We start from the raw sequence: 24,818 nt of genomic DNA, 5'->3' as shown, positions 1-24,818 counted from the left end.
ATTTAAGTAAACTCTTTTACTCCTCTAGGCAACCTTGCAATTATCTTAATGTTAACATCAGTAACGTATTCTAAAGTTAGTATAAGCTAAGAATTTTTCTATCCTTAACTAAAATATTTTTCAGCTGATAAAATCAATAATATAACCAGATAAACAAAATCAATAACATCATCCAAACCTGTCTCTTAATAGTTTTTCACCAAAATGTCAGATAATATGTCATCCGTTATATGTTATATCATTTGCTAAACCACCACCACCAAAATTTCTCAGTTCTTGATGTATATGTTGTGTGATTTCAGATACTGACGAGTCTCATAAGTTATGCTTTCAATAGATATGAACACGGGTCTATTTTACTTCCATCAATTTGATTGAATTAAGCAATACTTGTATTGCTGGTTTATCGATTATAGATAAATACTCTACGAATAACCTTTTTTTTCTTCATTATATGGAAGTAAATATAGATTTTAACCTCAGTTAAACACTTAAACTCACAATTTAGCAGTTAAATATGTTATATTTTATATATTGAGTTGGACTTACATTTTTCTCCTTTTTACTATTGATAAAAAATAAAAAAAATTATAAATCTTAATCTAAGTACTGCGTATACATACATATAGCAGCTTGTTGCCCCAAAAATTAAACTAGCTGATCTGAGGATAGCTTCCTTGCTTCCACCAAGGTTGGGGAGCTGACATAAAATCCAAGTTAATCTTCTCCGGCACATGCAAGCACGTGAACTATTCAAAGGATATTATTGTTTAATTTCCCTGCTTCCACAAGACATATTAATTAAATCTATAAAGTAAATGCACAAAAATAAATATACAAGGGTCATCAGCTTCCTGTGGATTGAGTCGAATAAAAGCCGAAGAAGAGACCCATGTGTACGGTGGATGGGTACGGTGCTATCGCGGAAACAGCAAACGTTGACATGTATGAATAGCCCTAATCCTAGTGTAAATGCAGTCACGTGATTGATTAGTTTTGCTTTGAATACTTCAATAATCAAATACTACGTAGTTCAATTTCATGCCATTAAGATGGCACTATCACGAACGTGATCCCAATCAAAAACAGCCTCATAAGTCAAAAACGTATTACAAATTTCCTATCAATTCAAATTTCAAAGTCTACCATTTCACCTCTTACCTACTAATTCTTCGTAAGAAAAATATAATCAACAAAATTTTTGAATAATATGTAAACAATCTGAATTAATAAGATTAAAAAAATAAATTTAATAAATAATATTAAATTAGGGTGTAATTTATTTTTATTTAATTGATAGTTGTTCATATTGTTTAAAATTTTCATTGTTTACCTAACACTCGCCATCTTGGTATATTTCGTGCAGTATGTACAGTTGACCTTCCCTACTACTATACGACCTTCCCTACTACTATACGTTATTCATAACTTAATAAATGATATGATCTGTTGTTGTTTATGGCTACGCACAAACACGTAACTGCTGAGAAGTCTCCAAGTCCACCTTTCACCTTAATTTCCTGTTACGTGTCATTGTCAAATTCAATTACTGCAAGGGCCGTATTTCTTGACCAATCAGGCACTAACAGGTAGGTATTTCCTGGCTCTTATTCAATATTATCAATACAGATGCAGACCAAATATTAATACAGTATATTAAAATATGAAACGGATAATTTAAAGATATGATGTTTACATTACATTTTTTCTTTGCATGTCTATTTACTCTGAACATGTTGAATCCGAATTATTCAAGATCAAATAAATAAACAAAGAATGAAGACTTTTATGTTCTAAACCCTACCACCATAACGTGGACAACAAAGTCTATGAACACTAATTAATTCATTTTCCCTTTCCCACGTAAAACATTTAAACCAAAAAAAAAAAAAAGAAATAAAACGTCTGACCAAAAAATTTGAAAAGGTATGTAGAAAGAAATTTAATACTCTAATTTCCTGAAAAGCTGCCGACTGTAGCACTGTTGATGATATTGGGATTTGCGTCGGAGTTGTTGGCGTTGTTATTTTGATGAGCCCCACCGATGATGGAGGAAATGGCGGCTGCGACGACCGCCGTGAAGTTAGGATCGTTGGTGATGGCGTTGACCTTGTCGGCGAGCAAGGGATTATTTTGGTTAGGGTGCAACGACGGTAGCCTTGAAGCTTGGGAGGAACCAACATCTTGAGACAATTGAAGGCCAGAGAATTTGGATTGGTTATAGAGCGCTTGTGCAATCACTTGCGGCAATTGCGCGTGAGGATGTTGTTGTTGTTGTTGTTGCTGCCGTTGGTGATACTGCAAAGGCAACGCGTTCGGTTGGTGCGTGAGGTCGAGTGTGACGGTTGGGAATGGTGCTGATGCTGATAGCGTTGCCATGCTTGAAGACGGAAGAATCGCTCTTGCCATCATGCTCGAGTTCATTATTCCGTCAGCGCTTGACATTGATCCAGAGAGAAGCATGCTAGCCGCCGCCGCCGTTGTGGACGCCATCGCCATCGCAGCAGGCGGCAGTGGGTGGTTGTGCGTCCCTTCGTATGTCGTTATCAATATTGTTCTATCCTCCGCACAACGTTGAACCTGATAAATGTAACAATATATTAATTAATTAAGTTTAATAATTTTCCAATTCGATTTTAGATTTATATCAAATAAGAGCACTCACTTGTTTACGAACTGGGCAACCAACTGCCATGGTGCATCTGTAATATGCTCGAGGACAAGGGTTTCCCTTAGCCATCTTTTGTCCATATTTTCGCCATTGGCACCCGTCGCTGATCTGAATGATTTTGTAAATTAATTAATTAATTTTTAAACGTTGAGTTGAATTATACAAATTAAGCCAGTAGTTTGGATAGGTACCATAGGGGCTTCTGATCGGGCGCGGACAGAGACACGAGCTTTTCGCATGGTGGCTTCTGCAGTGGATTGATCTGTGGCAGGGTTCAGTCTCTGAAACTTGTTGGGATTTTCCCAACCTTGTTGTGATGATTCTAAATCCTCTCCAGTATTCTCCATTTTGCCATTGCTGTTTTTATGGTTTTGAGGTGTGCTGGATCGAGTTCTTTCTTCTGAAGAAGAATTAGATACTTGATCGTCTACTTCGGCTGTGCCACTTGCAACTAAATCAAGCAACTGTCTTGGTATCATTCCTCCACCTCCACTACTACCCCCTTCCTTTTTCTCATCATCACCTTTTACTTTCCCTACCTGAATTTAAATTCAGTAACAATTCGGTCACCAGATTCATCAATTTCAAACAGGTTTAGAGAGTTTTCTTCAATATTACCTCATGATTTTCTGTGGTGGTCTCGGAAACTTGCTGTTTCTGTTGGTGTTGCATTAATGCGGCAACTTGCATTTGCAAATTCATGTAGCTACTTCTCATATGGTTGAGCGTCTCCTTTAGCTTTTGGTTCTCTGAATTCACACGTTGGAGTTCTTCTTGCACTTGTACCAGCTAAAACATAAAAAATGTATCTCAATAGATCAGAATAAAAACAATTTAATAAGTCATATTAAAAAATAAAAAATACTATTCTATAACCATAATAATTACTAGAATTCCCATATAGGGCTAATCTTTTTCTGTTATACATCTATGGATACAATTTATTACCGTAAAAATAAATAAAAATACCTGGGTGGTTTTTGGGCGCTTATCTTCAGCGTCTGATGAAACCCCATCATCCACCGTAGATTGATCGCTTTTACTGTTGGCAGTAAGGAGTTGCAGACCAGTCTACAATTTATTGCACCCAAGGAAAGGTTGAGAGAAATTAAAATCATATTGAGTAGAATAATTGAAAGAAATGAGATGAGGATGAAGCATACATTTACGTGGAGATTAAACTCGGAAAGGCTTCCATGAGTGCAAGTCTGGTTCTTAACGGATGAGGATGATGACGTGTTGAAGAAGTCCACTTCGCCCACAACCGCTCGATTGTTATGATCTGACGACATGGATGGATCGGTGGCAGAAAACCCTCCCAAGGTTGGGAACATGATGCTGACGTGGCTTTTGTTGCTGTGGCGGATGGCAGAACTCTTAGAAGAGGAAAATGAAGAAGAGGAATCAAGAGTGAGAGCCCATCCTGCTGTGTCCATAAATAAGAAAAAAGAGGTGAAAAAATATAGAGAGAAAGGGACAGAGAGACGTGGAGAAGAAAGAAGAAAAGAGTGACGCAGTCAGAGGGGGGAGAATGGAGAAAGAGAAAATGGGTTCACTTTAAGTTTGGGTGACTTGGTCTGACCGGTGCTATAGGGTCGCCTATAATTTGGGTTAAGCCTTCACTTTTTGCTATTTCGAATTTCTTGGGATTTTATTTAAAAAAGGTTTTATATATACGTTTATTCTTTTTATTTTTCTCTGTTCTCATTGGTTGCGTCACATGGTGCGTCATGCTCGTCCCCACACCACACACACCCAACACGTACACACTCCCTCTCCAAATATAGTGTGTTCTCAGTCACTGGTAGCTGTACCTGAGTCACTTGTGAATTTGCGGAGTAACGTCTTTGACAATTGACCCACCACGCACGCCTCTGTACTTATGCCTTAATGCTTTATTATGTATTACCATCAAAATCCTTACTTCTTTTAAACCCTAGCTAGTTTCCTCCTTAATGTTAAATACCCACCCCAAGGTTTTATTAGGAAACTAATCTTTCTTGGCTAAACAATTATAATTGTAAAAAATAAAAATAAAAATAAAAAATAAATATATATTAACTATCTGGTAATATTTTCTCTTTTTTGGTCTATATCCCTAAGTATTTTAGCTAAATATTTATTATTAGTAAAGCTTCAATAAATTTTCTACAAGTTAATAAATATTATTTTTAGTAAAAGTTTTGCTGCATAATAGGAAAGCTAATCGTCTAAATCTATCATGAATAAATCTGATTACTTTCAACAGGAAATTTTTACGAAAATCATGGCTTAGATTTGACTGAGATTAGGTTTGAAATTGAGAAAAAAAGATACTAAACAATTTCATACCACTGCTTTTGTAGTAAAGCTTTCATAATGATTCATGTTTCTAGTAATTGGGGATGACTTACTGCAGTTAAACTTATAATTTAGTAGTTATTATTCTATCTATGTTTTCTATTAATAGCTAATTTTATAACCTTTGCTAAATCCAAAAAAGATGGGATGAATCTCTTAAGGTTTGTGTTAATCAAAATCTCGTAAGGTATGTTTGTAGTGCTTTTTGGGGCTGAGTTATAAAAACATAAGTCAAGTTTATTGAAAGAAATTCATATTTTTTTTTCTTGCATCTTTTACTCGTTGAGAGAATTTTTTATTTTATTCTACTTACTAATAACATAATTCATAATTAGATGTCAATACTCAATAATAATATAAAACTTTTAAACATTAAAAATACATAAAAAATGAAAAATACTCTCAACCGTGATTATAAAATTCAAATGATCAATTTGTATTTTGATGAATTTCTAGCTAACGAATTAAAATGTGGAAGAAAGAAGATCTAATACATCATTGACAATAGAAACAATTTAAGTCTAAAACCATTTATAAAGTTCTGATACAATTTAAACATAAAATAGAAACAAATTATTATATATAAGAGTAAAAATTAGAGTAATTAATAATCAACTAAAACTCTAACCTGCAGAATATTGATAGTTGAGAAAGAGAATTCAGAAGATGAATCACCAATAAAGTATCTCCAGAAGATGCAGTTCAGATCAACACAGTGCCTCAGTTCTCACCATCACTGTGAACCTTTATTTATATAATAGTAAAGATGTTATACCATAAGGTTACAATATATATTGAAAGCTATGGACTTAGTAACAGCTACCCCCACACTAAATATATTATAAGTGTTTGAGTGTTGAATTTATAATTTTTTTTCTTTTCATATATATATATATATATATATATATATATATATATATATATATATATATATCGTAAAATACAAAATTATGTAAGTTGCATTGTTGGGAAGGCATGTGGGTGGGTTGGGTCAATGGAGGGTTTGACTGATTCATAAATGAAGGAAGAAAAAGAGCACCACCGCCCGAGTGATGCGGCGCACTCCACGTGAAGAAATTGATCTCTTTGTTTCTCTGACTTTGTTTCTTCTCACTCACACCACGACAATATCAGAAAGAACCAGCAAGTCAACTATTTGAATGGATGGGATTCACAGATAGAAAGTTATATATCAAAAATTGATTATCTTCTTCGCAGTGTTTACTATAGAAAAACATTAAAGAAAAAACTGCAAAATACCCATAAAATTTACGAATGCTGACAAAAGTATCCATAAACTAAGGAAATTAACGCTGTACTCATGAAAGATAGGTTTCGTAAGACAAAAGTATCCAAATTCTAATTTTTTGTTAATTCTTTTAATAAAATTCTCAAACTACTTCACTCTCAACCTCAACTCACTTTTTCAACCTTCCATAACCCAACCTACACCTTTAAAATCCTTGCCATGGAGTCCAAAACTATTCCTACAACAGACCAGACCGAAATCAATGGTGGTGGTGGAGGATCGGACCTCAACCGGTTTAGTCACAAGTTTACCGAACCTTCTTTCTGCATGTAGCAGCACCACAACCCCTCTCTCTTCCCAGGTGCGTGACGACGGTGTTCTCCTCGGCTGGGTCAAGCTCGCCATGACAACGTTCTCCTCGACTGGGATAGGCGTGCCACGACGACATTCTCCTTAGGTTGGGTCACAGGCGCGCGACGAAGGTGTTGTAGCCACCTTAAGAGTGAGGAGGAAGCAGTGAGATGAGAAGAGATTGACAGTGATGGGATAGGTGGGTGACGGCCGGTAGTGGGGAGGTACGTAGGAGGAGAGATATGTGACTCTGTAAAGATTTTTGAGAGAGGAAGAAGTGAGGAGAGAGGAAGAAGTGGGAAGAGAGGTAGTGACAATAGAATGGGGTTAGAGTGGGGTAGTTTGGAATTTTTATTAAAAAATTAACAAAAAATTAGGATTTTGATATTTTTGTCGTACGGAACCCATCTTTCATGGGTATAGCGTTAATTTCCTTAGTTTATGGGTACTTTTGTCAACGTTCGTAAAATTTATGAGTACTTTTGGTAGTTTTTCCAACATTAAATACTGTCAGATTTATTGTCGGAGTTAGTATTGTATATTAGCGTCGGTTTTACCGACGAATTTATGGACGGTTTTGATGTAGAATTTGTTTGGTCAGATTGTTATTGGCGGATTCTCGTTTCTGACGATAATACTTGGAGGAAAAACGGGAAAATAGGTGCAAAATTTAGTGTGGAATTTATCGTTGGAACAATCCATCAAGCATTTTGGTGACTCTCAATAAGTTACTATTGGAGGTAATGAGCCCTAAAATTCAAAGGGCGAATCTTCTCCCCCTTCATTTTGAAATTTCCTCTCTCTCTCTCTCTCTCCTCTCTTCTCCCTTTCTCTCTCTAACCGCCTCCACTTCCCGCCGCTCCGTCAGCCCCACCGTTGCCTGCCGCTCCTGTCGCCGCCTCCTCTCCCCCTCACGAAAACCAATCTGTTCCTCCTCTCCCCTCCGTCAGCTGTGACTCCCTCTTTCTCTTTGTTCGTCTGCCACTATCGCCGTCCAGCACCAACGCGACTCCCACTTTCTCTATGTTCTTTCTCTATTTGCCCTCAGGTTCCATGGTCCCTCTTTCACTACAAGAAAAATACTTAATACCGTTAGATTTAGCGGCATCAATTACCGTCGGATTTGTTTCCACGGATTGTTTACCATCGGATTTTATGTTTCGACTCTAAATCCAATAGTGATATGTAGCGCAAAATATTATTTTAGTGGCGCCAACTTTACCAGTAGATCTATCGTCGGATTTCGCCGACGGTAACTCCACTACAACAAATAAGGGTTTTTGCAACGGTCAAAAACCGTTGTCATAGATCAGAAAATCGTTCCTAAAACTTTAGGCAACGCTTTGGCAATGGTTTTTGACCTGTGGTATATGCGGCCGTTACCAATGCTCAAAGGCAACGGTTTTTTACCTAAGGCAACGACAACAAAAAAACCGTTGCCATAGTTACTGGCATAGACAACGGTTTTGACAACAATTTTTAAAGAACGGTTTAAAACATTTACTAGATAGGCAATGGTTTAAAACCGTTCTCTTTGATAATGTAACGGTTTAAAACCATAACTGGATAGACAACGGTTTTAAAGTGTTGTAATTTTGTTGTTCATAAAGACAACGGTTTAAAAACGTTGCCTTTGGTGGTATTTTTTTCAACGGTTTTAATACCATTGTTATTTTGTAGCTGTCTTTGACAACGGTTTTAATACCATTGCCTTTTGTGACTTTTGACAACGGTTTTTTATAACTATATTATTCTTTATTTACAATAGTTTTCTCATGTTGCATTGAAATTAGTTCCAACTATTTTTTTTTAATTTAATGTCAATAAACAAGGTTAAACTATTTGAATCAAATTACTAAAGAAAACTAATTGAACACTTACCATAAAAAAAATAAACATTTATATACTTAGTAAACCAAAAATTTCCGGATACAATATAGTTTTATCAGTGTTGGTTACAAGTAATTCCGGATATTTTTTTATTATCCCAGGAAAATAAGCTTCAGAAACGCCAACCTTTGAAAGGAATTCAATCTTCCTTTAAAGAGTTTTATCAATGCTGGCAGCGAAAATTTTTTGGCAACGAGAAATAATTCTCCCAATAGTTTCTCTATCCAAGTCCATAGTTTCAAAAAACAGAACCACCTGCATGCAACAAGGAACACAAGCTTCTTAACTGGAGAAAAAATGAAGCATTTTAAATCAGTAAAATACAAAATAAAGAACAATGGCATGCATATAACACGTATCACTAGCACAATGGATACAAGCACATAGGTACTTAACAAATTCAATTCTTAATAAGGCATCAAAAGGATCAAGCAACCATAGTTATTTTCAATCATGATTGTTATAGCCAGTAAGAAAAGCAATATTTGCATTGCTAATAAATAGGCTTCTTAATACATCAAATCAAAAGGTTGTAATTTATAAAAGATATTAAATCCAAGAACTTCTTTGCACTGAAAGCACTACATAAGGTCACAAGACCCACCTCCCCCTCCTGTCCCCTCCTTTGACACTACCAGAAGGTAAACCAACAGCAGCAATAAATATAATAGTAAATCTTAGACTTCAGATTCAAGCATACCTAAAAGAAACCAGTCTCATCATGGACCCCTTTGTCAACATCAGCAGTTGCTTTGCTTAGTATAGTCTCTCACACAAAGCAGAAACTTTAGACCACCAGACCCACCTTGCGGTAGCCAGTTAAACATGAAATCTTATCCACTAAATTAAATTGATAGCACATGAACTCTTATTTCTTCCATGTAATTGCAAAGAGATGATTAAACAAGACTAAATATGAATGGAAAAGGTTTAGAACTAAACAAATTGCAACTGAAGCTCAGGTTGTGTTGCCCCTAAATACATAATGAAGATAGAACAGTCTCATAATAAAAAAAAAAAACATTTTTCAAGAGTGTAGTGTCGTCAGCTCAAGATAGAGCCAAATTATGACCAGCCTAAGTGTAAATCGATGACTATGCACACTGATAAAAGAAGAATGTTTCCAAGTACCCACATGAACTATAAATTCTATACTTACAGGTTGTTTCTATTGAAATGATTAGATTATGTGCACAACAAACAAACAAAAAAGTGCCAAAAGAAAAAAGGAAAAAAAATACAATGGTGCTAACTTGTTCAAGGTAAATCAATTATGGATGAAGACAGAGTCTATCACATTTCAAACAAGCAGCTTTACAGCAGGTAAGCTACCAAGGTTGAAATGCTAGTCAACACAGAGGAATTAAATAGAAATTGAAATGATCAAGAGAAGGTTAAAAGGAGACACACCCAGTAAAATGCTGTCAATTCTACCATGCTGGGACTGTCTGTCTTCAAGGATTATCAACTGTTGTAGCTGTAATTCATAATTTTCTTGTCTATTCCTACTCTCCATTTCGCTTCCAGAAAACTCTGCTCCACCAAACTTCTAATCCTCTTTGAATATTTGGGTAATCTTCTCCAGAATTCTAAGATTTTTACTTGAGTCATTCAGGCCATCAAAATCAAATGCAGCCATTTTACTTGAGTCATTCAGGCCATCATCCTGCAGTTATAAGAATCCATAACATAGAATAAATTAAAATGGGTGAAAATATGCAGGCTGCATGAATTTTGGATGATTGAGCACCTCATTTTTTTCAATTGGATATATGCAAATCTATATCAACCAGAAGATGTAATGCTCCAAATTCTGACCTATATCTATTTGATTAAAAAAAAAGTACCAAGTAATCTCACCCGTTTAAGATATATAATTTTCTGAAATGCTTTCCATTTTGGCAAGAGGGTAGCATCCTCATCCTGTATCAGGTAATTATTCATTGAATATAGGAAGAGCAAAAAAAAATAGAGAAATATAGAAATAGTTAAGAGCATAAGAAATAAGACCATAATGATATAAACATGATAGACTTGCAGTTTTTTACCATTAGACACTAAAGTCATTACTAGGTCATCTAGGTCATCAAATAAACACGAGAAAGGGAAAATCTTACCTTGTAGTTGTTCTTCACTTTAGATGGCCACCGCGGAGGAAGAACGACTGAGTTTAACCAGAGCAGTAGAGGCAGAGGACCAAGGACCAGAGGAGCAGCACGAGCAGGAACAGCGACGCAGGGGAGGAGATGAAGACGAGCACCAACAGCGACGACGTAGAAACCGATGACGACGCAGAGGAGACGAAGACGACCATGACGACAACCACGCACAGGAGACAATGAACAAGGAATAAGAGACGACGACGAGGAAAAAGAGAAGACGCCAACGCAGAAGCCAACGGCAGAGGATACCAAGGCGAGGTAGAATAGGAGATTGTACGGGTGCTTCTTCTTCCAGGAGCTCCATTGTTTAGCTACTGTGGTTGTGGAGGTGCAGAGAGGGTGAAGAAGGAGTGGAGACGCAGAGAGAATGAAAAAGGAGTGAAACAGAAAGTGAGACTTAGGATTTTTATTTTTACCTTTTTTTTTACATTTAACCATTTTTATTTATGTTTAACAATGTAATTAAATTTTTGTAAGTTTTAAAAATTAATTTTTAGTTAACATTTAAAATTTGATAAATAATAAAAATTATATATTAATATTTTATAAAAATAATTAATGAATATAAAAAATATTTAAACAATTAAATTTTTGAAATAAAATAAAATTATCCTACAAAAAAACTATATAAACAAATTTTTTTATCTTTAAAAATTTGAACATTTTAAAATAATTTTTTTAGTTACAAAAAATACTTGTATTTTATAATAAACAAATAACTTATAACAAATAATATTGAATTTTGTGGTAAATTAATTTTTTTGTTACCAAATTATTGGAGTTTTTGAAATAAAAAGATATTTTGTTACAAAATATTTTAAATTTTTGTAACAACTTCATCCTTTGTTATAAAATATTATAAAATTATATCGTAGAATAGTAATTTATAATTAAATTTATTATAATAAAACTATTTTTGGAATACATAAAAATATTTATTGGTCAATTTATAAATTAGACTTAAGTAGTTACTCTTATTTAAAATTAAAAACAATTTAATAAATATTAAAAGATTAATTTTGAATTTTTTTCGAAGGGAGGTTGTTGAAATTTTTTTGAAATGTTAAAAAAATATTATGTTAAATTTTAGAGTGAGAATGAAATAAAAAATATATAATATTTGTTATAAATTTATTTAAATTGATTTCTTTTATAAATTTATAACAATAATTTTTTAGTGTTCTATAAATTTAGTATTTATAGAGAAAATTGTTTAAATTTGTATGATTATTTATAATTATTTTTATATGTATCTTTTAATTTGTATAATTATTTAAATAATATTAGAAAATTATTGTTTGATAAAAAATTGTTGTAATAGTTATAAAACCGTTCTTTAAAATAGTCAAAGAGAACGGTTTTATTTTGTTGCTATAACGTAATGAAAAATTGAACTTCAACAGCAACACTGTAAAAATCATTGTCTAAGACCATCTAATAGAACGGTTTTAAAGTGTAGCATTTTAGCAACGGTTTTTATGCGTTTCTTTTGTGCAATTATTTAAACAACAATAAAAAACCGTTGCTTAAAACCAAATCATGGTAACGGTTATAAACCATTCTTTAAACTAGTCAAAGAGAACGATTTTAGTTTGTTGCTATAAAATAATGAAAAATTGAATTCAACTGTAACACTATAAAAAACTGTTGTCTAAAACTATCTAAGAGAACGGTTTTAAGACGTTGTAAAATTTGACGTTGCTAAAGCCCATATTGTTGTAGTGCTCGCTTTATTGAAATGATACATTTCCGTGATTTACCGGCGGAACATTCCACCGGTAAACTCGACTGTAATATTAGGATAAAATTCAAACCCGAACCCCCTCCCCCTCACTTATGCGAGTTCACTCTCTCTGTCCTCGCATGGTCTCTCGTCGGTGGAGAAGCTGTCGGCGTCGTTGCCACCCGCTGAAGCCTCCGCTGCCGCTGCCATTGGACGTTGTCGCCGTTGGAGCCGTCGGTCACCGCTAGAGCCGTCGAGAACACCACCACTATTCTTCGTGGTCATTGCCGTCGGTGATAGTGACGTTGTAGCTGTCATTGCCGTCACCTATTACCACCACGCCTCTAGCATCTTGCAGCCACCATCAGAAATAATTTTGGCATAATTTTTTTAATTTTTTACGATTTTTATATGAGTTTAGGATTTTTTGTTAAGTAATTTATGAAATTATGATTAAATTAGTGTAAAGAAGTTTGTGATTAGGATTTGGTGTATTTCTTTTAGGGTTTTTCAGATTTTTTTGTGAGTTTAGGATTTTGTTAGGTATTTTATCAAATTATTGATTAAATCAGCATAATGAAATTTGTGGTTAGGGTTTGGTTTAGGGTTTTTAGTATTTTTTTATATTTTTTATGAGTTTAGGATTTTGTTATGTATTTTATTATCAAATTATTGATTAAAAATTAGGGTAATGAAGTCTGTAATTATGATTTCTTATGTTAATTTAATGTAAATAGAAATTAAATTAAGTTAAAGTAGGTTAACTAGAATGAGATTGTTAAGAGTGATTGACATTGTTGAAAGACTTTGTGTAGTTTGTTGAATTAATTAGTTTCACCTTGTAAGTTTAATAAGCTTTCTTTTTTATTAGGATGGTGCTATTTCTCTGAAATTAATTGGATTTCGCTTCTTCTGTATTTTGTGCATCCGTGTTTCAGGTAGGTTTTTTATCTCTAACTATAATCAATTATTTAAATTTAATGTTGGACTTACTTTTTTCAGGATAGCATTTTAGGACGGAAGTAGGAGAAGGCGCGTTAAGGCGCCTTCTCGAAACCCTTGTTTACTAAAAAAATGTGGATTTATAAGGGATTGCGCACTAGAACGGTTAGAATTTAATGTGTTATTGAATTCGTGTTTCTTCTAATTTAAGCCTACAACTATTTTCTCTGTGAAAACTGTTATATTTATTTGATGGATGTCTCTGAATTAAGGAGAAGATCTACCAAAATTTTGTTTAATTTGTTTTAGAACATGTTTGATTTGTCAGAAAATGATAATTATATTTAGGGAAAGATTGTAATTATAGGGTACACTATGCCAAAATTTCTAAAATATATAATAATTTGTGTTGTTCGTTGTATTCTAGGATGTTTGCTTCAATATAATTCCAAGTCATCGTCTATGAATGTATGATAGGGATAATGGTGGACGAAAAAATTTAAAACCTAAATTCTTTGAGAGGGTTGACGCGTTTGTTGCGCATGTCTTTAGCATAGAACCATTTATGTCTGAAGGGGTTTCTAGTGTTCGTATGAAAAGTGTCGACTGAGTAAGTGGTTAGGACCTGCGGATATAACGTTTCACCTCTACCGTAACGGGTTCAAAGATGGGTATTGGATGTGGATGAAACATAGAGAAGTGGATGAACGGGAAATTAATCAGACTGTCTCAAATTTGAATAGGTCCGATTGTCAATCAACGAGGGTTCGGATGGTGAGAGAACTAAACATGAAATAAATGACTTTGGAGGATAACCAAGAGAGGTACAACGAGATAATGTTTGATGCAACAGGTGTTACAGAATTGAAAAAGGCTAAACAAGAGCTTAACTCGGAGGAATCATCGTCAAGTGGAACAACATATCCAATCTTTGCTCCTGAAGGAGCTGCAATGGGTGCAGGCAGTGACTAATGGTTGGAGCAGACGAAAATCGATGCGGCACACCTGCATGTGTTGCTTAACTGTGACTAGATTTCATGGTACCTCATGTGAGTTTTTCAAATTTTCGTAAATATTGCAATTCCTAAGATACTAACTTCTTAATCTAATCAAAATCTCTAACTCCTATGCTATCATATAGGTTATTCCAAGAGGCAAATCCTGATATCTGATTGAATAGTTTTCCACGTTAGTTCAGAGAATACATCAGCGTGTATCTAACTGACACAACAGATTTGGAACTAGTTGCACTTAGTTAGAGCCCAATAAACAAAACCACTAGCTACCAGATAAACAACGTTAATGGATATCGGTTCCATTCTTTATAGTGGTTGATTGGAAAGAAAACAGATAACACCAGAATTTGGGTTTGTGGATATTCAGGCGGGGTCATTTTGATTAGTTTGGTGTGTTGCACAACAACATTAAATTTGAGTATTTCTATCACACGACATATAAGGTGTGCATTTTAAATGTGAATGGTATGATCCAAGTTTGCAACAAGAAACATGAAAGCACAAGGACTATGATATCACTGAAGTTAATGTAACCAGGAAATATAGACACTACGATCCTTTTATTCTATCTCAAAATACCTGACAAGTGTACTATTTGCCTTATCTGGGTTCATACAAGTCTAGTTAGGTGGTTGTAGTTAAGACTAACCTAAGAGGTCGCATCAAGTCTGATGATATGATAGATGGTCAGGAACCTTACCAGATTGATGACCCAACTCCCAAAAACGGTGGTTGATACCGGTGAGCCGATCACCCTTAGGTCGGCTGTTATGGATGACGACATCATTGACCATGTTCTACATGCCGATGCACTACAACCAAAGGATGACGATGTTCAAGAAGAAGATGGGGTCGATGCCAATGAAGAGGAGGAAGCCGATTGCAATGATCAGGAAACTACATTGGAAGAGGAGGATGGTTAACTAGAGGACGAAGATAATGAATCTGAATAGCACTAATGTAAATATAGTTCTATGATATTATTTCTTTACTAAACTTTGAGAAGAACGTAATATAATTAGCATCATTTCAAATATTTTAATTACCATCATTCTGTATTTTTAATTTGTATGTTTGATATTTCACAGCAGGTTTAGAGCACTGTTTCAATTATTAATTATCAAGGTACATTACAGATGGATGAAAAAGTTTGTAAAAAATAAAAAAAGACTTCCGACAAAATACACCAACGGTAATCACACAGCTAGTTTTTCTAAAAAAAAAATTAGAAAACATTTTCCGTCGGCATTACTGTCGGATTAATCTGACGGTAAAATAGCACGGAGACATATCAAATGGCGCCAACGTTATCATTGTAAGTTTTTTGACGATAACGTTTAGCATATCTCGTCTACTTTCTAACTATATTTCGTCACTAAATCCGACGGCAATTTTCGTCGGACGAAAATTTTTTAGGATAATATGTTACCGGCAAAGTTTATTTCGTCGGATAAATACCGATACAAAATCCGACAATAACATGTATACTGTCGGATTTCATTTGATTTTTTGATGGTAAATCTGATGGTACTCAACATTTTTCTTGTAGTGTTTTTCCTTGTTTAAGTTAATTTAGGATTTAGTTATATGTTAATTTAGGATTTAGGATTTGATTATTATATGCTAATTTAGGGTTTAAAGTTACGTTAATTTAGGATTTAGGATTTAGTTATCATATGCTAATTTAGGATTTAGGATGGAGTTAATTTATGATTTAGGAATTAGTTATATGTTAATTTAGGATTTGATTATTATATGCTAATTTAGGGTTTAGGATTAAAATTAATTTAAGATTTAGGATTTGGTTATCATATGTTAATTTAGGATGAAGTTAATTTAGGAAGTAGGAATTAGTTATATGTTAATTTAGGATCTAAGAAGAAGTGCAAGATGCTTGAATTTTTAAGTAGGAAATGTATCAAGAAAATGTTACAGTGTTTAATAGTTAAGTGTTTAATAGTAGCAATAGTTAAGTCTAAAGCCTGTAAAATTTGTAAGTTGAGTCTCTTTTTGCTTCTTATTCAATTTCAAGAACTAATTAACCTTACTAATTAGATAGTTTATTTTTTCTTGAGGTAGGTTTATGTAAACATATTTTTATGTGTATAGTATAATGATGTCTACTATTTACTCTTAAAGTATAAACTTATTTCTTAAAGGTTAACTAATTTGAAAATATTTATATTTTGACCTAATTTTTTAATTAGATTTTTATTATTTAAAATTTTTCCATTGTCAATAATTTAAACTCTTTAATTAAATTGAATAAATTGTTGTGTTTGACATTATAATATTATATGTATAACATTGTATATATAGTATGAATTCAAGTATGAAAATAATTTAATATATTCTGCTAGAAATATTGTGAATTTAATTGTGTTTTGACTAATGCTGTGGATTGAGGTTGGTTGGATTCGTGAAAACCGTAAAGGTGGATATATATCCAACTTTAGGGGAGATTATGTCAATTTTTTTTTGAAATAATCTAAATGTTGAATGATTTGTGTAGTATATATGCTGATTAGTGTTAATAATATATTCTCTTTCACTACAAAAAAATACTTAGTACCGTCAGATAGAATCTGACGGTATAAACCTCGCCAGTAAAGGATTACCGTCAGATTTTGTCGTACGATGGTAATTACTGTCAAATTCTGCAACGAAATACGTGTATCTAGAAAATGAAATCGTATGTAACATACTGTCGAAATTTTTTTATGGAAAAGTTGTCGCGAAAAACCTCCATCTTACCGACGGACTTATCCGACAATAATTTTGATGGAAACGTTTTTCTTTGTTTTTTTTGGAAATTTAACTTGGTTGTTATTGTTAGTATATTCCATGGTAATTCTGACGGTAGTTTTTTTTTTTTGAAATAATTTCTTTCTGTCCATCTATAATGTACTCTGATAATTAATAATTGAAATAGTGCTTTAAATTTGATGTGAAATAAAATATACAATTTAAAAATACGGTATAATGATGGTAATCAGAATATTTAAAACAATGCTACTCATATTACTTTCTTCTCAAAGTTTGGTTAAAAAAAACACATAAAACAATGCTAATCGTATAACATTCTTTACAAAGTTTGGTAAAAAAACACATAAGATAGTACTATATGTACATTAACCTTATCTAGATTTATCATCTTCTTCCGAAGTAGTTTCATGATCATCGAACTCATCTTTTTCTTCACCGTCATCAATCCCGTCTACTTATTGAGACCATCGTCCTCTGGTGGTAGTGCGGCATCATTTATTCCAATGTCAATGATGTCATCATCCATAACAGCTGGCCTAAGGGTGATCGGATCACCGGTATCAATCACCATTTTTGAAGGAGTTGGGTCGTCAATTTGGTAAGGTTCTTGACCCTCTGTCCTATCATCAAACTCAATGCGGTCTCTTGGCTTAATCTTAACCACAACCACCCAACTAGACTTGCATGAACTTGGATAAGGCAAATAGTATACCTGTCATGGATTTTGCGGTAGAATAAAAGGATCGTAGTGCCTATATTTTCTAGTTATATTAACTTCAGTGACATCGTAGTCCTTGTGCTTTCATATTTCTTGTCATGAACTTTGATTATACCATTCATATTTAAACATGCACACCTTGTACGTAGTACGGCAGAAATACTATAATTCAATTATGTTGTGCAACCCACCAAACCAATCAGAATGACCACCGGCTGAATCTCCACAAACCCAAACCGATGTTATTTATTTTCCTTCTAGTCGACTATTGTAAAGAATGGAACCGATATCCATTAACATTGTATATCGGGTAGCTAGTTACCTTATTCATTGGGCCCCAACTAAGTGCTACTAGTTCTCAATCTGTTGTGTCAGCTAGATGCACGCTGACGTATTCTCTCAACCAGTATAAAAAATTGTTCAATGATGTATCATCATTTACCTCTTGCATTAACCTATATGATAGAATAGAATAAAGAAATTTAGATTAGATTACAAATTTAGTATCTTACTGATTACAATATTAATGAAGACCTAAAAATCTCACATGAGGTAGGATAAAATCTGGTCACAGTTAAGTAATACATATAGATGTTCAACATCGATCATTCTGCTCTAATCAGTAGTTACTGCCCACACTCATGGCAGCTCCTTCCAGAGAAAAGATTATATATGTTATTTCACTTGACGAGAATTCTCCCCTCTCGTCGTTCCTTCCAACCCTTGTTCTACGTGACTCAACATGAAGCTGAAAATAGAATGAGTAAAATGTCAATGTTTCCTTAGTTAGGAATGCTTCACAGATGTTGTCCTCAATCCGAGCTCTGTTATTTATCGTGTGCTTGAATGACCTAATCATCCAGTCAAATAGGTACATCTACCTAAATTAGATCAGCCTACATAGTATTGCTTGGTACGGTAGGTGGACTCTAAGTTTTCCATAATGTCAAAGAAGGATGGAGGGAATATCCTCTCTAGCTTATAAAGTATGATGAGAATGTTTTTGCCCATGACTATGAGATCATTAAGGTTAAGTTTCGTAGCACATAACTCCCTAAAGAACTCACTTATTTCTGTGAGGGGTTTCCAAATGTTGGTTAGAAGTTATCTGAACGCGACAAGAAGCAAAGACTCCATCAAGACGTGACAATCATGACTCTTCAATCTAGCAAGCCTACCCTTTGATACATTTGCACACCTGCTCAAGTTAGAGGTGTAACCATCAAGAAACCTCAATCCTAAAATCCACATACACACATTTTATCAATGTTCCTTCGTTAGAGCAAACACCGCCTTCGGTTTAACCCACCACCCGTTCTCAAGTCTCTTTAAATTTAGATCTGTCTGCTTGAAAATGTCCACCAAGTCTAAGCTAACTTTATCGTTATCCTTTGTTTGCGCGTCATCCATTACTGTGTGCATAATGCTATCAAACATGTTTTTCTCAATGTGCATCATGTCAAGATAATGTCGAATCAAGTTGTCTTTTCAATAAGACAACTCTCAAAATATACTCTATTTAATCCAATTATGCTCTCTGCAATATTCCGGAGGTCTCACACTTGCCTCGTTATCGACAACTCTTGGTATTTTACTAACACGTTCCCAAACTTGACTACCAGCCAACCTCATGGGTGCCTCTACTTGTTCAGTTTTATTCATTTTGAATGAGTCTTTGTTGCGCCGAAAAAGATTATCCATGTCAAGGAATCTTCTATGGCAAACCACGAATTCTTACTGCCATTCGTGAATCAGAATGCCTTTGTATCCTCCATACAAATAGGACATGCTATTCTGTCCTAAGTTGACCAACTTGATAACATCTATGCAAAAAAGTCATTAATAGTCTACATCAACACATCATGGAGTTAAAAGTTTGTCTTCATCAAAATATCAAATGTTTCTACACCATGGATCCATAATTTCTTTAACTTATCTACCAAGGACTGCAAGAAGGCATCTATTTTGGCTTTCGAATTGCTGAGATCAGGTATGATGCACGTTAGAAATATGTATGGGTCCTTCATGCTCATTTCAGGACTCAACTTATATGGTGTCACAATTACAGGCCAACAAGAGTACGCATTACTGAAATTAGAATTCAGTACAAAACGTCATAGGACAAAACTAGTCTAACATTTTTAGGCTTGCTCGCGAATGTAGGATGTACCCTATCGAAATGCTTCCAAGCTTCTCCGTGTGACGGGCACATCATAATTCCATCTTCTCTTTTATTGGTACTATGCCAGGTCATCTGCGGTGCCAAACTAATCAATGCATACAATCATTTCAGCCTAGGAACTCTTTTTAACCATCATTTACTAACCTGTTCACTCTTGACTTGAAACCTTGGTGACTGGCAAAATCTACATTCAGTTAGGTTTGCATCCCTCTTATAATACAACATACAACTATCCAGACAATAATCAATTTTTACTGAATTTAGACTCAATTTTGAAACTAATTTCTTTGCTTCGTAGTGGTTTCGAGGGATGCCAATGGACCCGATAGGTACCAATTCATTGCAAATGATGACCTACTTATAAAAATAATCTTAGGTATGATTTGACTTAAACTTGATACTCGTCATTCTAACACATGCGGACAACTCAAAATGAACGGATCCCTCGAACAAAGGTTTTGACGTAGATTCTAACAGATGATAAAATCTCTTTGCCTCCGGGTGTAGGCTCTTCTTCAACGTCTTCCAATTCTGTGACACCTATTGCATCAAATACCATCTCGTTGAATTTCTCTTGGTTACCCTCTCAATTCATTTCTTCCGTGTTTAGTTTCTCACCAACCAAACCCTCATTGTTTGACGATCAAAACTATTCACGTTCAAGACAGACCAGTTAATTCCATGCTCGTCCATTTCTCTGTGTTCCACCCATATCCATTACCCATTCCTGAACCCATTACGGTAGAGGTAAAGCGTTATATTTGCAAGTCCTAACCACTTAGTCAGTCGACACTTATGATATAGACACCCAGATACCACTTCAGACCTAAACGGTTTCATGTTGAAGATATGCGCAACAAACACGTCAACCCCCTCAAAGAATTCAGGTTTTAAACCCTTCGTCCACCGTTATTCCTATCATACATCCATAAACGATGACTTGGAAGCATATTGCAACACACGTCCTAGAATTCAACCAACAACACCACTTATTAAGATTTTTAGAAAATTCGGCAGAATGTACCCTATAATTAGAACTTCCCACCAAATTCAATTATTGTTTTCTGACAAACCAAACATGTTTTAAACAATTTAAACGATAATTCGACAGAAATTCTCCTTAATTCAGAGACATCCATCAAATAAATATAACAGTTTCACAGAGAAAACAGCTGTAGACATAAATTATAACATACAAGCATTCAATAAAACAATCAAATCCTAATCGTTCTAGTGTGCAACCCCTTATAACTCCACAATTATCCAGCTAACAAGGGTTTCGAGAAAGCGCTACTACGCGACCTTCTCCCGCTTCCATCCTAAAATTCTATTATAGGAAAAGTAAGCCTAATGTAAAATTTAAACAATTTATTATATTCAGAGATAGAAAACTAACATGAAATATTATAGCACAGACAACAAAAGAAGAAAACTCTAATTGAGCTTAGAAAAAATAGCACTGTCTTAAACAAAATGATTACTTATTAAATTCACAAGATGAAACTAATTCGAAAACTAATTTGAAAGAATAGATACAACTCATTATTCCAATTAATTAAAACCTAATTCTTAATTCAACTAACAAATTAGCACAACAACTCCTAATAACATAATTAAATAAATTTAACCACTGATTTAACAAACAAAAATCCTAACAAAATGTTAAACTCACAAAATAATCTAAAAAAGTATAATAATCATACCAACAAACCAATATGATGATAATGGTTGCAATTTCTCTTTAATATGGTGGTGACAGAGGCGGCGATGATGGTGACGTGAACAACAACCGTAGCGAAAAATGTGACAGGGATAGCAGCAGCACCAGAATCGACGACCACGTGCAGCGGCGGTGATAATGGGTGCTCCACATGCAATGGCGATGACGACAGCTTGCTTTAGTGGTGACGACGATGATATTTGCACGGCAAGGGAAAGAGCGGATGAGGAGAGAGAGAGAGAGAGTAGAGAGAGAAAGACATCGCACAAGTGAGGGGGAAGGGATTCACGTTTGAATTCAGCCCTACATTTACTGTTGAATTTACCGTAGGATTAATCCGATGGTAAATTACCAAAACGATGCATTTCGTTAAACCGTGATACCGTCGAAATTTTCCGACGGTAACATTGGCGCGCATGACTTCTGTTTTTGCGCCAATAATTACCATCAGATTTAGCGACGAAAAATCTGACGGTAATCTTTTACGGCGACAAATTTCTTCTCCTTTCTGTTGAAAAATCCGACATTAAATCCGTTGGTACAGGTTGACGCTAATTCTAACGGTAAATCTGACGGTACTCAGCATTTTTCTTGTAGACATGATGATAGGTAGCAGAGGTAGATCGAGTGGGTCTTGTGGTCATGCTGGAGGAAGGATTTTCACCGAATCCCTAGGGACTACCGCTCAGTCATCTCCCTCTACCCCGACTACTCTGTCAACCCCTGTAATGTCACAGGCGGGTCCAGCGGACCAGCAATTTATCTGTAACAGCTCAGACCACCTGCTAGCACGATATTGCCTTTGACGATAGGGATGATAGTCGAAGCCCACCACACTCACTCGTCAAAACGCGTCATGTTAGGGAGAGGTATCCACACCCTTATAAGGCATGCTTCGTGCCCCTCCCCAACAGATGTGGGACCTTACAATCCACCCCCTTAGGGAGCCTAGCGCCCTCATTGGCACATCGATCCAGACTCTGACTCTGATACCATCTGTAACAGCCCAAACCACCCGCTAGCACGATATTGTCCGCTTTGGCACACAAGGCCTCACGGTTTTGCTTTTGACGATAGGGATGATAGCCGAAGCCCCCACACTCACTCGTCAAAATGCGTTATGCTAGGGAGAGGTATCCATACCCTTATACGGCATGCTTTGTTCCCTTCCCCAACCGATGTGGGACCTTACATCATCATGGTCTCAAACCCGAAACTACGTTCTTCCTTCTGCTATGCCCCCTATAGATCCAGCGATAAAGCCCACGGTGGGTGATTCCTCTAATGCGTCCCAGCAGGATGCCTCTCCACCACCGCCCGTTATTTGACTGAGAATTTGGCCTAATGGCATGCAGGCGAGTACATACTATTTTAATGTCTTTTATCCGCAATCTATTTTGAATTTGTTAAGGTTTATGTGTTTCTATGTGTTTGTTAATCTTAAGTTTTTTCATTGATAGGTTTGCACCAAACAATAATGCATGTATACAGGAGATCTCTGAGGTGATTAAGTCTATGTAAGACCACCTGTGGCCGAACTACACGAAGATCCCCGCTAAGACCATAGGGCAATGGTTTCAGAAGTGGGTAGTAAGAACCCAATGTTGTTGAATTAATTATATTTGAACTGTATTTTATTTTGACTAACTAATGTTGTTGAATCACTTTGTATAGTTGAAATTCATATGGGATACAGAATATAATCTCATGATCAGGAAGATCTATGACCACTTGGCAGCTAAACGACTTCAACAGATGATGAGACTTTTGTCAGGGGCGCGACCATTTGACAACCTGAATCCGTCCATCTATCAAGAAGGAACTGGAAGCTCATTTTAGAAATGATGATGGGTTCAAGTGTCGCTGTCTGACGAACGTTGCTAACAAGGCTTCTTCGAGGTCGTCGAAGTATACGGGTGGGTAGGCAACCTTCATGAATACGAAGAGCAGACTAGTAAAAAGTTTGGTAATGTTTGTTAATAGTTACTTGAATTTGTTGTTTTTTATTTATTTTATTGGTTGATTTGAATATGTGTAGTCTAGTCATTGGATCGTGAGGCACCATCGTGAGGAGACACTGGCGGAGACCTTCAAGTATACCCATACTTTAAAGGCCAACAAGGAGAAGAGATTTGCTGACGAACGGTCTACGGTCTATTATGTGAGTTTCAATTAATTCTAAGTTTTAAATTTATTTGGTTTGAAATTAATTAACTATTATCCTAATCACAACGTGTGTTACAATAGAACTACACGTAAAGATTGGAGGCCACGACCCAGCAGTCTCAGATTTCTAGTGGAAATGACGAAGTTGGCTCCGAGACCTCAGTGGTAGATCCTAATAGGGTTTGGCACCAGACCGCCTCTGAATCCCACAAGAATCACCGCTTTGGGTTGGGGTCGTTCTTCGCTAGTTGCCTCCGCTCTTCCGCATTGGCAGCTTCCTCTGCCGCTGCTTCTATCACCAGCCTTGCCGATCCCCATGAAGTTGTCGACTTGAGAGAGGATATGCAGAAGCTGACACAGGAGCTTCACCAACAGGTGGAGCAGGCTGAGCAGAGGTACAACGACCTTCTTGCACGCGTGAGAGGAGTCGTTGCTCGGACCTGGCGGAGAAGCTGGAGCAGCTAGATCGTTTGCGAGAGCAGATGGAGGTATACAATGAGCAGATGCACATTGGAGTAGGCTGAGCAATTACTTCATTGTATTCTACTTCTGTGAAATTTTATTATATTCAGACCATTTATTTTTAATAAAATAATTTGTTGCTTCTGGAAATTTTGAATTTCTGCCTTAATTTGTTAAAAAGAGTTTTAATTTAACTACTAATTGTGGTTTAACTGTGCCAAAATAAAACTACCGTAAGATTTATTGGCGGAGAAATCCGATGGTAACTTGGCGCCAAAATTACCGTCGGAATAATCCAACGGTTACCAGCAACTCATTCTTGACAAATTCATTGAAAAAACTGACAGAAAATCTGTCAATAATTAGCGTCAAATGAAATAGTCTGGCGATATACAGTTTTCAACATCGTTTATATCATCAACTTCAGGATGACGACGGTAAATCTGATGGTACTCAGTGT

At 35.4% G+C, this 24,818-nt stretch overlaps 1 protein-coding gene across 2 annotated transcripts; it reads right to left on the bottom strand.

The window, feature by feature from the left end:
• Nucleotides 1-1,630: 1,630 nt before the first annotated feature.
• LOC112722877 (WRKY transcription factor 6) lies at nucleotides 1,631-5,903 on the bottom strand. Of its 2 annotated transcripts, none has more exons than XM_025774057.3 (7): nucleotides 5,640-5,903; nucleotides 3,835-4,094; nucleotides 3,641-3,742; nucleotides 3,290-3,460; nucleotides 2,863-3,210; nucleotides 2,666-2,779; nucleotides 1,631-2,580 (listed from the first exon to the last, which is right to left on the bottom strand). In XM_025774057.3, the coding sequence occupies exons 2-7, from the start codon at nucleotides 4,003-4,005 to the stop codon at nucleotides 1,951-1,953; spliced, it is 1,536 nt and encodes a 511-aa protein (XP_025629842.1). In that variant the 5' UTR covers nucleotides 4,006-4,094; nucleotides 5,640-5,903; the 3' UTR covers nucleotides 1,631-1,950. The 2 variants fall into 2 exon arrangements, with proteins under 2 accessions (XP_025629842.1, XP_025629843.1); XM_025774058.3 differs by having other exon boundaries at nucleotides 3,835-4,097; nucleotides 5,640-5,895.
• Nucleotides 5,904-24,818: the final 18,915 nt, after the last annotated feature.

This window comes from Arachis hypogaea, chromosome 11, assembly GCF_003086295.3.
Source record: "Arachis hypogaea cultivar Tifrunner chromosome 11, arahy.Tifrunner.gnm2.J5K5, whole genome shotgun sequence".
Lineage (NCBI taxonomy): Eukaryota > Viridiplantae > Streptophyta > Magnoliopsida > Fabales > Fabaceae > Arachis > Arachis hypogaea.
Note: the sequence above shows the minus strand (reverse complement) of the source record. Positions and strands in the feature narration are given on the sequence as shown.

What these genes read in the sequence shown, in the direction of transcription:
- LOC112722877 (XM_025774057.3), bottom strand. Translation starts at nt 4,005, where the DNA reads ATGTTCCCAACCTTGGGAGGGTTTTCTGCCACCGATCCATCCATGTCG. An exon ending in AGTTTAATCTCCACGTAAAT is followed by an intron (nt 3,743 to 3,834) that starts GTATGCTTCATC and finishes AATAAATTGTAG; the next exon opens with ACTGGTCTGCAACTCCTTAC. An exon ending in GTTGCCCAGTTCGTAAACAA is followed by an intron (nt 2,581 to 2,665) that starts GTGAGTGCTCTT and finishes TACATTTATCAG; the next exon opens with GTTCAACGTTGTGCGGAGGA.